The following is a 17,500-nucleotide window of genomic DNA, read 5'->3' as shown; positions in this document are numbered from 1 at the left end:
TGAGTCAGTGGCCATGCACTCAGAACAAGGATCTACACCAAAGCCAGTGTGTGTGTGTGTGTGTGTGTGTAAATGTGTGAATGAGTGCATACACTCACTCACTCTTAAGACACACACACACGCCCTATACCCAGCAGCATCTCTCTCAGTGTGTGTGTGTGTGTGTCTCCCAGGTGTACGGCCGTATCTCCAGGGTGGTGGAGCCCAAGCGCGCCAGGCTGAATGGAGCCATGTCTCAGCTGGCAGAGAAGCAGGCCTCGCTGGCAGAGGCCCAGGCCAAGCTGAGAGAGGTGCTAGACCGGGGGACACCATCACCCCGCTGACCCCCTGCTCCATTAGCATAGAGAAGCTGGGGGCCTGGGATACTGTGTGTTTGTGTGTGTGTGTGTGTCGTCTGAGAGAGAAAGAGTGAGTGAAGGAGATGTGCATATATGAATATTTAGCTTCTTCTGTCTTTTGTTGATTTTTGCTTGCGGAAATTGACCTCTTTTTTTGTGTGCCTGTGTGTACATCTGTGTGCACATGGATGTGTGTCTGCCTGTGTGTGTCTGCCTATGTGTCTGTGTGTGTGTGTGTCTGCCTGTGTGTGTGTGTAGGTGGGGGAGAAGCTGGACCTTCTGAAGAGGCAGTATGATGAGAAGCTTGCCCAGAAGGAGGAGCTGAGGAGGAAGTCTGAGGACATGGAGCTCAAACTGGACCGAGCCGCCAAGCTGGTGTCTGGCCTGGCTGGGGAGAGGGGCCGCTGGGAGGAGACCGTGGTGGTACGCAACACACACACACACACACAGACAGGCACGCAGGAACGATACACATACACACAGACACAGGCACACAGGAACGCTACACACACACAGGCACGAGGCACACACAAACACAGACACACAGGAACACTACACACACACGCAGATAACAATCCCACACACACAAACACAGACACACAGGAACACTACACACACACGCAGATAACAATCCCACACACACAAACACAGACACACAGGAACACTACACACACACGCAGATAACAATCCCACACACACAAGGACACGCACATGTTTAATCGTGGTGTGTGTGTGTGTGCAGGGTCTGGAGAAGAACATGGGTTACCTGGTAGGAGACTGCCTGCTGGCTGCAGCCTTCCTGTCCTACATGGGCCCCTTCCTGTCCCACTACAGAGACGACCTGGTCTCCAACATCTGGATGAAGAAGGTCAGCTGCAGCTCTCTCCATACTGGATATTTACTGAATATACTGGATATTTATTACGTTTAGAATCATCTCCATCTCTCTCTCTCTCTCTCTCTCTCTCTCTCTCTCTCTCTCTCTCTCTCTCTCCCTCTCTCCCTCTCTCTCTCTCTCTCTCTCTCCCTCTCTCCCTCTCTCTCTCTCTCTCTCTCTCTCTCTCTCTCAGGTGCGTGAGTTAGAGATCCCGTTTTCTCCAGGGTTCAGCTTCTGCGTGTTCCTGTCCAAGCCCACGGCCGTCCGGGACTGGAACATCCAGGGCCTGCCCTCCGACGCCTTCTCCACGGAGAACGGAGTCATCGTTACCCGTGGCAACCGGTCAGGCACACACACAACTAACACACGCACACACCTAAAACGCACCAGTTTCTGTCTGGACTGGGGTGGAGGGTGTTTGAGCTGCAAGCGTGTGTCCAGACCGTAGAGCAGATCCAGTGGTGTTTTCTTCTTGGTGTTTGTGTCGTTGTGACTGGGTTCCTCCTCTCTAAGATGGCCGCTCATGGTGGACCCCCAAGGCCAGGCTCTGAAGTGGATCAAGAACATGGAGAAGAAGAGAGTGAGAGTTCACCTCCCCCCCTCCACCTCCCTCACTTACACTCTCTCCATCCATCCCCTCCACCTCTCTCTACCTCCACTTCCACTCTCTCCATCCATCCCTTCCACCTCTCTCTACCTCCACTTCCACTCTCTCCATCCATCCCTTCCACCCCGGCTCCTACCACAGTTGGTGTTTCCTGGAAAAAACATGGAGCCTAACATTCTAGACATCATACAACAGTCTTTGTGTGTACTGCCCCCTCCACTCCCCCCAGGAAGTCAAATTGAAGCCAGATAGTCCTCCCAGACTGTGGACATGAGACGTCAGACCTGGAGTGCCCGGGCTCTCCGTGGCTCTAACCGGGGGTCTTGACATTTTAAAGGCATTTAACGTCGGTCGCCTCTCCATCAGATAAGACAATCTGCACAACCAGTTGGAGCAGGGCGGGTGACGCTTACTGAACTTCAGCTCTGCACCACCCCCCCCTCTCTCTCTCTCTCTCTCTCTCTCTCCCTCTCTCTCTCTCTCTCTCTCTCTCTGTTTTTCTTGCTAGCTGTCTCTCACTTTCCTTCTCTCTCTCTCTCTCTCTCCCTCTTCTTGACTCTTTTCATGTGGTTACTGTGCCTTTCTCGGTGTGGCATTTTCGGAGCTGTTTTTCCGGCCCATTTCTGTTGAGAGAAGCCACTTAGAAGCCAGTCAATTTTTCATAAAAGGCCCCATTTCTCTGTGTGTGCTTTGCCAGGGAGAGACAGAAATGGCAGGTACGTGTATTCACCCCATGAGAAAAGGGGAGAGCGAGGGAGGGAGAGAGAGAGAGAGAGAGTGAGTCAGGGGAGCCTACTGTTTTTTGCGCCAAACCACTCTTGGGTCAGTGTCTCTTTTCTCTTTCTCTCTAACCTGGCCAATTTTCATTCGCTGTCGTCTCTCCAGGGTCTCTCTCTAACCTGGCCAATTTGCCCCGACTGTGTGTGTGTGCGTGTCCGTCCGTCAAGCAGCGCTTGTTGGGTGCTGCCGTACTGGTGACCTTCCCTCCCCTCCAGCCCTGTGTGCTTGGCACCTCTCCACTCCAGCAACCCTCCACAATGCACCCAGACCGTGACATTTAGGCCCAATCAGCTTGTGGTGCTGACAGGCTGGCGTGGTCCACACCTCGCGCTCCCTCCTGCTCCACTCGCTTCTGTCTGACACTTCTCTGATGTTTCTCTCTCTCCTTTGGATTGCTTTTTTCTTTCCTGTCAAGTCATTTTGGATTGAGTATTGTGGTGTTGTGTATCTCCCCTTACGTGTGTGTTTGTGTCTCAGGGTCTGAAGATAATCGACCTGCAGATGCCCGACTTCCTGCGCGTCCTGGAGAACGCGGTCCAATTCGGTTCTCCGGTTCTGCTGCAGAACGTCCAGGAAGAACTCGACCCCTCGCTGGCCCCCATCCTCAACAAGTCGGTCACGCGCGTCGGTTAGTCCCTGCACACACACACACACACACAGAGGCATTCGCCCTGCCATTACAACCTTTGACGTGTGTGACGTGTGTGTGTGTGTCTGCCACAGGGGGCAGGCTGATCCTGAAGCTTGGCGATAAGGAGGTGGAGTACAGTCCAGAGTTCCGTTTCTACGTCACCACCAAGCTGTCTAACCCTCACTACACCCCTGAGATCTCCACCAAGACCACCATCGTCAACTTCGCTGTCAAGGAGCAGGTCCGTGTGGAGCCTGGTTTTCCTCTCGTGCATCTGACTTATTTAGTTGTGCGTGCACACACAGTTGCACTGAAGTGTGCGTTGACACGTGCCTGTGCCTTCATGTCATGTGTGTGTATGTGTGCGTCTTTGTGTGTGTTTATGTGTGTATCTGTGTGTGTGTCTGTCTGTCTGTCTGTGTGTGTGTGTCTGTGTGTGTGTCTGTGTGTGTCTGTCTGTGTGTGCGTGTGTGTGTGAGTGTCTGTCTGTGTGTGTGTGTGTGTGTGTGTGTGTGGGTGTGGGTGTGTGTGTGTGCTCCAGGGCCTGGAGGCCCAGCTCCTGGGCATCGTGGTGAGGAAGGAGCGTCCGGACCTGGAGGAGCAGAAGGACTCCCTGGTCATCAACATCGCCTCGGGCCGCAGGAAGCTGCAGGAGCTGGAGGACGAGATCCTCAGGTGGGAGACAGAGAGGACGAGATCCTCAGGTGGGAGAGAGAGAGGACGAGATCCTCAGGTGGGAGACAGAGAGGACGAGATCCTCAGGTGGGAGACAGAGAGGACGAGATCCTCAGGTGGGAGACAGAGAGGACGAGATCCTCAGGTGGGAGACAGAGAGGACGAGATCCTCAGGTGGGAGACAGAGAGGACCAGATCCTCAGGTGGGAGAGAGAGAGGACGAGGTCCTCAGGTGGGAGAGAGAGAGGACGAGGTCCTCAGGTGGGAGACAGAGAGGACGAGATCCTCAGGTGGGAGAGAGAGAGGACGAGGTCCTCAGGTGGGAGACAGAGAGGACGGGGTCCTCAGGTGGGAGAGAGAGAGGACGGGGTCCTCAGGTGGGAGACAGAGAGGACGGGGTCCTCAGGTGGGAGAGAGAGAGGACGAGATCCTCAGGTGGGAGAGAGAGAGGACGGGGTCCTCAGGTGGGAGACAGAGAGGACGAGATCCTCAGGTGGGAGACAGAGAGGACGAGATCCTCAGGTGGGAGACAGAGAGGACGAGGTCCTCAGGTGGGAGAGAGAGAGGACGAGATCCTCAGGTGGGAGACAGAGAGGACGAGATCCTCAGGTGGGAGACAGAGAGGACGAGATCCTCAGGTGGGAGACAGAGAGGACGAGATCCTCAGGTGGGAGACAGAGAGGACGAGATCCTCAGGTGGGAGAGAGAGAGGACGAGGTCCTCAGGTGGGAGAGAGAGAGGACACCTGGATGTTTCCAGTCACCTCCAGGACTGCAGTCCTTAAAGGCTTGGAATACTCACAGCAGTTAGTGTCACTCCCTGTGTGTGTGTGTGTGTGTGTGTGTGTGCTGACCTGTGTGTGTGTGTCCCAGGCTGCTGAACGAGGCGACAGGCTCGCTGCTGGATGACGTCCAGCTGGTGAACACCCTGCAGACGTCCAAGGTGACAGCCACCGAGGTGTCAGAGCAGCTGGAGACCAGCGAGCTGACCGAGATCAAGATAGACACGGCCAGGGAGGTGAGAGACCACATAGAGATACCACAGAGAGGTGAGAGACCACACAGAGATACCACATAGAGATACCACAGAGAGGTGAGAGACCACACAGAGATACCACATAGAGATACCACAGAGAGGTGGGAGACCACATAGAGATACCACAGAGAGGTGAGAGACCACACAGAGATACCACATAGAGATACTACAGAGAGGTGAGAGACCACACAGAGATACCACATAGAGATACCACAGAGAGGTGGGAGACCACATAGAGATACCACAGAGAGGTGAGAGACCACACAGAGATACCACATAGAGATACCACAGAGAGGTGAGAGACCACACAGAGATACCACATAGAGATACCACAGAGAGGTGGGAGACCACATAGAGATACCACAGAGAGGTGAGAGACCACACAGAGATACCACATAGAGATACTACAGAGAGGTGGGAGACCACATAGAGATACCACAGAGAGGTGAGAGACCACACAGAGATACCACATAGAGATACCACAGAGAGGTGGGAGACCACATAGAGATACCACAGAGAGGTGAGAGACCACACAGAGATACCACATAGAGATACCACAGAGAGGTGGGAGACCACATAGAGATACCACAGAGAGGTGAGAGACCACATAGAGATACCACAGAGAAGTGAGAGACCACACAGAGATACCACATAGAGATACCACAGAGAGGTGAGAGACCACATACAGATACCACATAGAGATACCATGTAGAGATACATACAGCAGCTACCATATCTTGTGTGTGTGTGTGTGTGTGTCCCAGGCCTACCGGCCCTGCGCCCAGCGCGCCTCCATCCTGTTCTTCGTGCTGAACGACATGGGCCGCATCGACCCCATGTACCAGTTCTCCCTGGACGCCTACATAGACCTGTTCAACCTGAGCATGGAGAAGAGCCCTCGCAGCCACAAGCTGGAGGAGCGCATCACCAACCTCAACGACTACCACACCTACGCCGTCTACAGGTGAGCCCTCCCACGCTGCTGTCGGCAGCTGGGGACAGCTTACCTTTACTGGGGGGGCCGTAGGTGGGTACAGGATATGAGGTCATAAGGTCATATGGAGGTCAAAGTGTGATCTGCTGAACAGCTGAAGAGCCTGTGTGTGTTTGTGTCTGTGTGTGTGTCCCTCTCCAGGTTCACGTGCCGGGGGCTGTTTGAGTGCCACAAGCTGCTGTTCAGCTTCCAGATGTGTGCTAAGATCCTGGAGGTGTCGGGGAAGCTGAACATGGACGAGTACAGCTTCTTCCTGCGCGGAGGCCTGGTGAGGAAACAGCCTTGGAGCTAAACCCAGACTGTTAGGGACCTGGCTCTGTAGCTGGAGGAGGTGGATGCGTGTGTGTGTGTGCGTATGTGAGTCATAGGCTGTGTATATTCTGGTTAATCTGTAAAACGTGTGTGTGTGTGTGTGTGTGAGTCATAGGCTGTGTATATTCTGGTTGCTCTACAAGACGTGTGTGTGTGTTCCTCCCAGGTCCTGGATAAGGAGGGTCAGATGGACAACCCCTGCTCCACCTGGCTGGCTGACTCCAACTGGGACAATGTGACCGAGCTGGACAAGCTGACCAACTTCCACGGCCTCATGGCCTCCTTCGAGCGCAGCCCCCGGGACTGGAACCTGTGGTACACCAACGCTGAGCCTGAGAGCGCCCCACTGCCTGGTGAGGCTGTGTGTGTGTGTGTGTGTGTGTGCGTGTGTGTGTGGTGAGGGTTTCTTATTCTAACAGTTCCACTCCTTCACACACACGTCTCCCGTGTCCTGTATTGTGCTGCTGCCTCAATAGGGTTCTCTGTGTGTTTAAGGAGTGTGAAGAACCTGTGTGTTATTCTGCTTCTGATGATGAATACAGCTGCTCCTCTTTCACTTACTGCTCATCTATTCATGCCTGGCATGTACGAGGTGTGTGTGTGTGTGTGTGTGTGTGTGTGTGTGGCGGGAGACTGCCACTGCTTTTCCTTTATATCGTTACTGAGAATTGAATTAGACAAAGTTCAGCTCAATATTAATATGATCATGGGAGGAATTTTCTGGTCTAATTTTTGTCCCAGCTCTGAAAATCCATTGTTTATCTATCTAACTCATTTACCATTAACCACATTATCATTCATGGTTGCTGTAACTGTAAGTTTTATAGGAAAGTTTAGTTTCAAAGTAAGCGATCTTTAGGAAAGGATTTATTTTTGTTCCCCTTCCTGACCTCCTCCCTTCTGCCCTTCTTCTCTCACCTGACACTCAACCTTCTCTATTCCTCTCTTTCTGTCTCGCACCTCCTGGTTTCTCCCTCCCCCGTTTTCTCATTCCCTCTCTCTTTCTCTCTCTCTCTCCCTCTCTCCCCCTGCTCTCCCCCTCCCTCTCCCCCTGCTCTCTCTCTCTCCCCCTGCTCTCTCCCTCTCCCCCTGCTCTCTCCCCCTCCCTCTCCCTCTCCCCCTGCTCTCTCTCTCTCTCCCCCTGCTCTCTCTCTCCCCCTGCTCTCTCTCTCTCCCCCTGCTCTCTCCCTCTCCCCCTGCTCTCTCTCTCTCTCCCCCTGCTCTCTCTCTCCCCCTGCTCTCTCTCTCCCCCTGCTCTCTCTCTCTCCCTGCTCTCTCTCTCCCCCTGCTCTCTCTCTATCCCCCTGCTCTCTCTCTCTCTCTCTCCCCCTGCTGTTCTCTCTCTCCCCCTGCTCTCTCTCTCTCCCCCTGCTCTCTTTCTCTCTCCCCCTGCTCTCTCTCTATCCCCCTGCTCTCTCTCTCTCTCCCCCTGCTCTCTCTCTCTCCCCCTGCTCTCCCCCTCCCTCTCCCCCTGCTCTCTCTCTATCCCCCTGCTCTCTCTCTCTCTCCCCCTGCTGTTCTCTCTCCCCCAGGTGAGTGGGAGAACATGTGCAATGAGCTTCAGAGGATGCTGCTGGTGCGCTCCCTGCGTCAGGACCGCGTGTCCTTCTGCGTCACCTCCTTCATCATCAACAACCTGGGCCCCCGCTTTGTGGAGCCGCCCGTCCTCGACATGAAGGCTGTGAGTGCCTGTCTGCCCCCAGGCCTGCCTCTGACAGGCTGGGCCTGGCCGGCTGGACCTAGCTGGCTGTTTCTGTGGCTTGCTGGCTGCCTAGATTTTTTGTGACTAGTTGATTAGTTGCTGGCTGAGTAGTTGCTTTTGCATGACTAGCTGGTTGTTTTTCTGACTGGCTTGCTGGCTGTCTCGACGCCCACACTCACCCTGCCTTTTGATACCTGAGAGATGGAGACAGCTGTGTTGGTGCCATTCAGAAATACAATGCAGTCAATTTTGAGTTTTGAGTTCACAACATAGCTGTCTATTCTAGTGTGGAATACAAAGCTGACTTTGCCGTTCATTTGACTTCATATTAAAGCCCCCATCAGGTTATTTACAACCACACAGACACACTCAAGCACAGACAAACAACGCATGTCAGCTTGTCAGGAACACAACGGGGAGATGACATTTCATTTATCTATTACACTGAGCTGTCATCAACCCAGAGCACAACCTGTCACTCTCACATGCACACGGTCCCCTCATCCTGCCCCACCCCCTTGTCTCTCCCTCACTCTCTCACGTTCTCCATTCTCTATTCTTCCCACAATCCCTCATTCCTACAATCCCTCCTCCTCTCCCCCCCCCCCCCCCCCCCCCCCCCCAGGTGGTAGAGGACTCCACCACCAGGACCCCCCTGATATTCGTGCTGTCTCCGGGGGTGGACCCCACTGGGGGGCTGCTGCAGCTGGCTGAGACCTCTGGCATGGGCAGGAACTTCCACGCCCTCTCGCTGGGCCAGGGCCAGGCGCCCATCGCCACGCGCATGATCAAGGAGGGCGTCAAGAACGGTAGCACGCCACTCCCAGACCCCCCCGCATGCCTGCCTCTCCATCTCTCTGACCTCTCATCAGGCTGTCTTCATCTGTCTGTCTTCATGTATTTATCTATCTCTCCAATTCCTCATCTTTGCCTGTACCTCCTTCACTTTCATTCATGATCTCTCTCTCCCTCTCTCTCTCTCCTTCTCTACCTATCTCTCTCCCCCCCTCTCTCTCCCTCTCTCTCCCTCTCTCTGACTGGGTCATTCTTTTAGGTTCTCTTCCTTCTCTTTCATCTGACGCAATCCACCTCTCCTGTTATCAAGTATTCAGATCAGATCCTGTCCTCATCACCTGTCTCTACCCATACTAGTCTATAACTCATCTGTTCTTTACAACGGACTCGACTTCAGAGGCAATTCTCCCTCATCTTGTCTGCAGATGGACAAAGGCAACTGGCAGTCCATCAAACATTCAGATTAAATACTCGTCATTTATCTCAATTTCAAGTCATCCCTCCCTCTCTCTTTCCTTCCCTCTTTCTCTCCCTCCCTCTATCTCTCTCTCTCCCTCTGTCTCCCTCTCTCTCTCTCTCTCTCTCTCTCTCTCTCTCTCTCTCTCTCTCTCTCTCTCTTTCTCTCTCTCTCTGTGTCATCTGTGTGAGGATCAGTGGTATAGCTGTCCTCTCTGGGCTCGGTGCTTCCTGCAGACACTGCTCTCTCTCCCCACAGCCTCAATGTCACAGACGTACATCAGACGCTTCATTTGTTTGGGGAAATCAATGTTTAATATCTTACCCGTCCTCCCTTTTTTCCACCCCATCATCCCCCCATCCTCCTTGTGTCTCCCACCTCTCTTTCTGTCCGTCCTTTTGTTCCGACTGTCTTTGTCTCTGTTTCTTTGTGATATCTTCCTTCATTGTTTTCTCCCTCTCCTCTCCACCTTCCCTCCCGTCTCCCGTCTCTACCCCTCCCTCTCCTCTCTACCTCCCCTCCCCCCCCCCTCTACCCCTCCCTCTCCTCTCTACCTCCCCCCCCCCCCTCTACCCCTCCCTCTCCTCTCTACCTCCCATCCCCCCTCCCCTCACCCCCTCCCCCCGGCAGGTCACTGGGTGTTCCTGGCTAACTGCCACCTGTCGTTGTCCTGGATGCCCCAGCTGGACAAGCTGGTGGAGCAGCTGCAGGTGGAGGAGCCTCACCCTGACTTCCGCCTGTGGCTCAGCTCCTCCCCCCACCCTGACTTCCCCATCGCCATCCTGCAGGCCGGCATCAAGATGACCACCGAGCCCCCCAAGGTGCCCTGGAGACACACACACTGGACACTACACTATGGACACTACACACACACACACACACTGGACACTACACTATGGACACTACACACACACACACACTCTGGACACTACACTCTGGACACTACACACACACACACACTGGACACTACACTCTGGACACTACACACACACACACACACTGGACACTACACTCTGGACACTACACACACACACACACTGGACACTACACTCTGGACACTACACACACACACACACACTGGACACTACACTCTGGACACTACACACACACACTCTGGACACTACACTCTGGACACTACACACACACACACACTGGACACTACACTCTGGACACTACACACACACACACACACACTGGACACTACACACTGGACACTACACACACACACACACTCTGGACACTACACACACACACACACACTGGACACTACACTCTGGACACTACACACACACACACACTGGACACTACACTCTGGACACTACACACACACACACACACACTGGACACTACACTCTGGACACTACACACACACACACACACTGGACACTACACTCTGGACACTACACACACACACACACTGGACACTACACTCTGGACACTACACACACACACACACTCTGGACACTACACTCTGGACACTACACACACACACACACTGGACACTACACTCTGGACACTACACACACACACACACTCTGGACACTACACTCTGGACACTACACACACACACACACTGGACACTACACTCTGGACACTACACACACACACACACTCTGGACACTACACTCTGGACACTACAGACACACACACACACTGGACACTACACTCTGGACACTACACACACACACTGGACACTACACTCTGGACACTACACACACACACACACTCTGGACACTACACTCTGGACACTACACACACACTACACTTACACACACACAAAAACTTCACGTACACACTGGACACTACACCCACACACACACTGGATAGTACACACAAACACTGGACACTACACACACACACTAAACTTACACACACACAAATACTTTACGTACACGATATACACTCACAATACACTCTCACACATATGCGCACAATAACTCCACGAACAAAAATACACAACCTACACACTCACTCACCCACATACACTCTCACACACACACACACACACATCCATAGTGTCATGCTCTGTGTAACTGGGGGTGTGTCCTCAGGGAGTGAAGGCCAACATGAAGCGTCTGTACCAGCTGGTGACGGAGTCCCAGTTCTCTGGCTGCGCCCGGCCGCTCCTCTACCGCAAGCTGCTGTTCTCCCTCTGCTTCTTCCACAGCATCCTGCTGGAGAGGAAGAAGTTCCTGCAGCTGGGCTGGAACATCATCTACGGCTTCAACGACTCCGACTTTGAGGTGAGACGCCGCCCGCTCCTCCAGGTAGACAGAGGGCGCTGTGGTGCAGGGTTAGGGTTCATCTCCTGGCCTGACTGTCGCTCGTGAAGGAGGCTTTGGTCTGTTGGTCTGACGGCACTTCTGAGGAAGGTGTGTTTATGGTTTTCACGGACGGCCCTTCTGGATTCTCTCCAAGAAATCACTTTACTGTGATCCTCCTATCTTCAAACCTCTGTTTTCAGTCTGGTAAATTAAAGAGACGGATGTCTCTTTAATGTGCCACCACAGACCCCAAACCATGATATTAAAACCAGGTTTAATAAAACTGGAGTATCTCTGTGGGCCACACCTATCACCTCTTCCTAGTCCTTAGTGGGGGAGTCCTGGTGGTGACTGTGTGTCTCTGTGTGTCTCTGTGTGTGTGTGTGTGTCTCTGTGTGTGTGTGTGTCTCTGTCTCTGTGTGTGTGTGTGTCTCTGTATGTGTGTGTGTGTGTCTCTATATGTGTGTGTGTGTGTGTCTCTGTATGTGTGTGTGTGTGTGTGTCTCTGTATGTGTGTGTGTCTCTGTCTCTGTGTGTGTGTGTGTCTCTGTATGTGTGTGTGTGTGTGTGTGTGTGTGTGTGTGTGTCTCTGTATGTGTGTGTGTGTGTGTCTCTGTGTGTGTGTGTGTGTCTCTGTGTGTGTGTGTGTGTGTGTGTGTGTGTGTCTCTGTGTGTCTGTGTGTGTGTGTGTCTCTGTGTGTCTGTGTGTGTGTGTGTCTCTGTGTGTCTGTGTGTGTGTGTGTCTCTGTGTGTGTGTGTGTGTGTGTGTGTGTCTCTGTGTGTGTGTGTGTTCAGGTGAGTGAGAGTCTGATGAGCCTCTACCTTGACGAGTACGAGGACATCCCCTGGGACGCCCTCAAGTACCTCATCGCCGGGGTCAACTACGGAGGTCACGTGACGGACGACTGGGACCGCCGGCTGCTCACCACCTACAGCAACGACTACTTCTGCGAGGCCACCGTGGCCACGCCCTTCTTCAAGTGAGCCGCACGCACACACACACACACGCTGAGACAGAGACCAAATCACAGAGATCAGGGGCGTTGATTCTCTCAGACATGCTGGGAGCCGGTCAGACCAGACTGTAGCTTCCCTCTGCTCTCAGCTCCACAACACTCCCAGAATCACCATGGACCCACAGCACCACCACCTGGACACATCTGGAATGACACCCCCCCGGAATCTTCTCTTTAAAAGAATCCTATAGAGTTGCACGCAAACACGTACACACACACACATACACTCCATTGAACATTACAGTGACACTTACATTCTTACTGACCTTCTCTGCCACTTACATGCTCTATTGGTCTCCTCTCTTCCTATCTGGTTTCCTCATCAGCACGCTCCAAGCCCTGGGGCTGAGCCTACTTCTCCCCCAAGTGGACAGTTGCAGTATTACAACCCTGGAACACACAACCCAGCCCCATGAAACCATGGAAACATGACACTGAAACACTCCTCCTCCTCCTCCACTCACACTCTCTTCTTTCCTCTCCCTCCCCCACCCCCTCTCCCCCTCCGCCCCCCCCCCCAGGCTGTCGTCCCTCCCCACCTACTACATCCCCCGGGACGGGCCGGCCTCCTCCTACAGGGAGTACATCAGCCTGCTGCCCCCCACGGAGCACCCCGAGGTGTTCGGCCAGCACCCCAACGCCGACATCGCCAGCCAGATCGCCGACACGCGGACGCTGTTCGACACGCTGCTGTCCCTGCAGCCCCAGGTCACCAGCTCCTCGTCCTCGGGGGGCGGGCTCAGCCGGGAGGACCTGGTGGGTGGAGACGCTCTCTGACTCCCTCCGTGTGGGACCGTCCGTCGCTCTGTGTTGTGGGCTCTGTGTCTCTACTCACCTGTCCTCTCCTTCCCTCTCTACTCGTGTTTTTCCTGCCTTCCCTCCCTTCCACTTATTTTTTCTCCTCCTCCTCCTCTCCTCCTCTCCTCCCCCTCTCCTCCTCCTCTCCTCCCCCTCTCCTCCTCTCCTCCTCTCCTCCCCCTCTCCTCCTCCTCTCCTCCTCTCCTCCTCCTCTCCTCCTCTCCTCCTCTCCTCTCCTCCTCCTCTCCTCCAGGTGTTGGAGATAGCAGCAGACGTGCGTCAGAAGCTCCCGCCCCAGATAGACTACGAGGGCACCAGGACCCTGCTCCAGGACGACCCTTCCCCCCTCAACGTGGTGCTGCTGCAGGAGATCCAGAGATACAACGCCCTGCTGCACACCATCAGGTACCAGGGGCACTCTGGAGGACAATGGACTTTTATCTGTATCGGCACTACAAGTGTGTGTGTGTGTGTGTATCTGCGTGCTCCAGGTCGTCTCTGGTTGAGCTGGAGAAGGGTGTTAAGGGTTTGGTGGTGATGTCCCAAAGTCTGGAGGAAACCTTCAACTACATCTTCGACGCCCGCGTGCCACCTCTTTGGGCAAAAGTAAGGCCTGCAGACACACACACACTGACACACACACACATAGACAGCTCAAGTCCTGTACACAGACACACACACACAGCTCCAGTCTACTGGTGTTACCATGATATGGCACAAGAACAGTAGAAACAGTGATTAATGTACAGACCCAGGGGATACAGTGGACTGGAGCATAGACAGTATGACATCACAGTATGACATCACAGTATGACATCACAGTATGTCCTGCCTGGCTGTCCTGGAAGTATGAAGGCCCATGTGGGACTCAGTCTACTGTTACTAACGCTCTTCAAGCCTGGCAGCTTACACACACACACACACACACACCTCCCTCGACACACACACACACACTCTCTCCCTGTCTGACCTGTCTTTCTCTGTTCAGACTGGAAGCACTCCAGCTGCTGTTATGACCAAACACTGTCTTCATTAGTGGATCGGACTCTCTGCTTCATGTCCACTCACTGTGTGTGTGTGCGTGCGTGCGTGCGTGTGTGTGTGTGTGTGTACTGTGCTTCAAAAGAAGAGTGTGTGTTTTGGTTTTTCTTTGTAAGGCTCAAGTTCATGTTGGTCTGACTGTGTCTCATTACATAGTGTTGACTTCTCTGTGTGTGTGTCCCCATGCGTGTGTGTGTGTGTGTGTGTGTGTGCCCCCATTAGGACAGGACAGCCATTAGGCCTCAGCTCCATCTGCTCCAGCATCTCCTCTCTGCTGACCTCTCATCACTCCTCCTCCTCCCTCCCCCCTCCACTCTCCCCCCCCTCTCTCCTCTCTGCTGACCTCTCATCACTCCTCCTCCTTCCTCCCCCCCCCCTCTCTTTCTCCTGCTGCCCTCTGTCTACCCTCTCTCAATTTCCTATCTTGTTACCCTCCTTCTATCCCCCCATCTCATCTAATCCCAATAAGAACAACATCCCCTGATGGAACAGTGTGTCTCGCTCCCTCTAGCTGGGCTCCAGCACTCCTCTCTGGCATGGCAGCCTGTCATTAGTCCTGCTCCGAGATGTACGGCTCTTATTTCTGTCCAGGCTTTCTTCTTTCCTCTCCCTCTATCTTTTCCCTTCTCCCCTCCTCCTCTCCACTTTCCTCCCTTCTCCCCCCCCTCCACCCGCTCCCCCTCCACCCGCTCCCCCTCCCGTCCTCTCCCCTCGCCTCTCCAGAGTAACATTCCTATCCGTTTTCCGACCGAGACCAACGTTCGGATCAGTCACCGTGACAACAACTGACACGAGCATGCACACATAGCGCCCCCCCCCCCCCCGTTTATAGATGACCCTGGCCGCCCCGACCCCACGCTGACCATCCGTTCCATCTGTCTCCGCCGCCGCGCACCGTGGCGGTTCCACTCCATCAACACACCCCGTCCTGTCTGATCCCATCTCCCTTGGCTGGGAGAGAGAGCAGCCTCACCAACCCTGCTGGTGACAGGCACATCCGTCCTCCCTGCCCGGCACCAGCAGGGTTTGTGGGCTCCTGCGCTGCAGCGGAAGGCCTGATTGGGGTGATTACGAGCGCGGGGATCATCAGTGGAATGCCAACAGCGGGCCCCGGAGCGAGGTGGCGTGATGGACAACAGCAGATATGGCCCCTCGTAAAGCAGTCAAGTGGCGGAGACGGAGAGGGGCGGAGTGCCCCGGCGTGGCGGCGGGTGTCCCTTATCAGGCCGTGAGAGCCCCCTTGTGATCTAACTTTAGCCACGAGCTACGCAGCAGCACACAGGCTCCTTCCTGTGCGCGTGTGTGTGTGTGTGTGACCAGACTTCCTGTCTCCTCTGCCGTCGCCCCCCCGCAGGCCTACCCGTCCCTCAAGCCGCTGGCGTCCTGGACCAGGGACCTGTGCCAGCGCGTGGAGCAGTTTGGGCGCTGGGCAGAGACGGCCCACCCCCCCACCCTGTTCTGGCTGGCAGGCTTCACCTTCCCCACGGGCTTCCTGACGGCCGTGCTGCAGTTCTCCGCACGCCAGCACAACGTGAGGGCACACACACACACACACACACTCTCCCCATGCCATGCTGTCTAAGGTACAAGACACACACACACAAACTTAAATGCACACACATGCTCAGACTCCTTGTGATACACACATCTCTGTCTGGTGCACACACATCTGCGTCTCTCTTACACACACATCTCTCTCTCTCCATCTCTCTCCCTCTCACCCTCTCCCTCTCACCCTCTCTCTCTCCCTCTCTCCCTCTCTATCTCTCTCTCCCTCTCTCTCTATCTATCTCCCTCTCTCTCTATCTATCTCCCTCTCTCTCTTTGTCAGACACACACTCCTTCTCTTACATATCTGCTGAGGTCTAGCCCCGCCGCTCAGCGCTCCAGCTAAACACGACCACAGTCCACTTCCAAACCTGCGCTGTTTTGCACTGAACACACAAACAGACCTTGACCAATTCACCTCCCTCCACCTTCCACACGAGCAGTAACGAACGTGTCCTTTGTGTCCTTTCCCTAACCCGGGTCATGTGACACGTCTCCTTGCAGGTGTCCGTGGATACTCTGTCCTGGGAGTTCATTGTGTCCATGGTGGACGATAACTACCTGCTGTTCCCTCCTAAGGTCAGTTACACCCCCCCCCCCACCACCACCTACACACTCTACTACATAGTTACAGATTTCCCTTTTTGAGATTTTTTTTTTTTTTTTTTCTCAAACTCAATTTGTCTGGTCTGTTTTTCTCCCAAGTCGTTTTCATTCATGTACATTTCCTGCCTTTCTCCCCCATCCCTCTTCCTCCCCGTTTCCCCAGGACGGGGTGTTTATCCGGGGGCTGTACCTGGAAGGGGCTGGCTGGGACAAGAAGAACTCCTGTCTGGTGGAGGCTGAGCCCATGCAGCTGGTCTGCCCCATCCCCACCATCCACTTCAGACCTGTAGAGAACCGCAAGAAGATCGCCAAGAGTACGCCCGTGACTTTCCCTCCCTCCCTCCTCCCTCTCTCCTTCCCTCCCTCCCCCTCCCTCCCCTCCTCCCTCCTGTCTGACTTTTATTGTTTTTCTTTCACCTTATTCACTCTGTCTCCCTCCCTCACACTCTGTCTGTCTGCTCTTTGTCAGACAGTCTTGTAACATCCTGAGTGTGTGTGTGTATGTGTGTGTGTGTGTGTGTAGGTATGTACTCCTGTCCTTGCTACTACTTCCCGGTGCGTTCCGGGGGGGCGGGGCGGCCCTCCTTCGTGGTGGCGGTGGACCTCAAGTCTGGAGCCGTGCCGTACGATCACTGGGTCAAGAGAGGCACCGCCCTGCTGATGAGCCTGGACAGCTAGAGGCCTTCCCTGTGGAACACACACACACACATCAGATACACACTGAAACAGACACACACACACATCAGATACACACTGAAACAGACACACACACACATCAGATACACACTGAAACAGACACACACACACATCAGATACACACTGAAACAGACACACACACACATCAGATACACACTGAAACAGACACACACACACATCAGATACACACTGAAACAGACACACACACACATCAGATACACACTGAAACAGACACACACACACATCAGATACACACTGAAACAGACACACACACACACATCAGATACACACTGAAACAGACACACACACACATCAGATACACACTGAA

General features: G+C 54.1%; 1 protein-coding gene across 1 annotated transcript in view; it reads left to right on the top strand.

Moving 5' to 3' along the window:
- The window catches only part of dnah2 (dynein, axonemal, heavy chain 2), a 106,119-nt gene that overhangs the window by 88,241 nt on the left and 378 nt on the right, over window positions 1-17,500 (top strand). The window contains 24 exon segments of the mRNA XM_062449708.1: window positions 174-290; window positions 597-761; window positions 1,081-1,206; window positions 1,409-1,557; window positions 1,729-1,795; window positions 3,080-3,230; window positions 3,326-3,474; window positions 3,775-3,908; window positions 4,781-4,925; window positions 5,708-5,907; window positions 6,079-6,205; window positions 6,416-6,602; window positions 7,782-7,930; window positions 8,577-8,760; window positions 9,834-10,024; window positions 11,255-11,446; window positions 12,263-12,447; window positions 13,005-13,239; window positions 13,535-13,686; window positions 13,773-13,887; window positions 15,677-15,853; window positions 16,375-16,449; window positions 16,640-16,790; window positions 17,000-17,500. The exon segment at window positions 17,000-17,500 is cut by the window's right edge and continues 378 nt beyond it. Coding sequence (XP_062305692.1) covers window positions 174-290; window positions 597-761; window positions 1,081-1,206; window positions 1,409-1,557; window positions 1,729-1,795; window positions 3,080-3,230; window positions 3,326-3,474; window positions 3,775-3,908; window positions 4,781-4,925; window positions 5,708-5,907; window positions 6,079-6,205; window positions 6,416-6,602; window positions 7,782-7,930; window positions 8,577-8,760; window positions 9,834-10,024; window positions 11,255-11,446; window positions 12,263-12,447; window positions 13,005-13,239; window positions 13,535-13,686; window positions 13,773-13,887; window positions 15,677-15,853; window positions 16,375-16,449; window positions 16,640-16,790; window positions 17,000-17,154 — 3,678 coding nt within the window. The 3' untranslated portion in view covers window positions 17,155-17,500.

The sequence above is a fragment of the Osmerus eperlanus genome, chromosome 23 (genome assembly GCF_963692335.1).
Source record: "Osmerus eperlanus chromosome 23, fOsmEpe2.1, whole genome shotgun sequence".
Taxonomy (NCBI): Eukaryota; Metazoa; Chordata; class Actinopteri; order Osmeriformes; family Osmeridae; genus Osmerus; species Osmerus eperlanus.
Note: the sequence above shows the minus strand (reverse complement) of the source record. Positions and strands in the feature narration are given on the sequence as shown.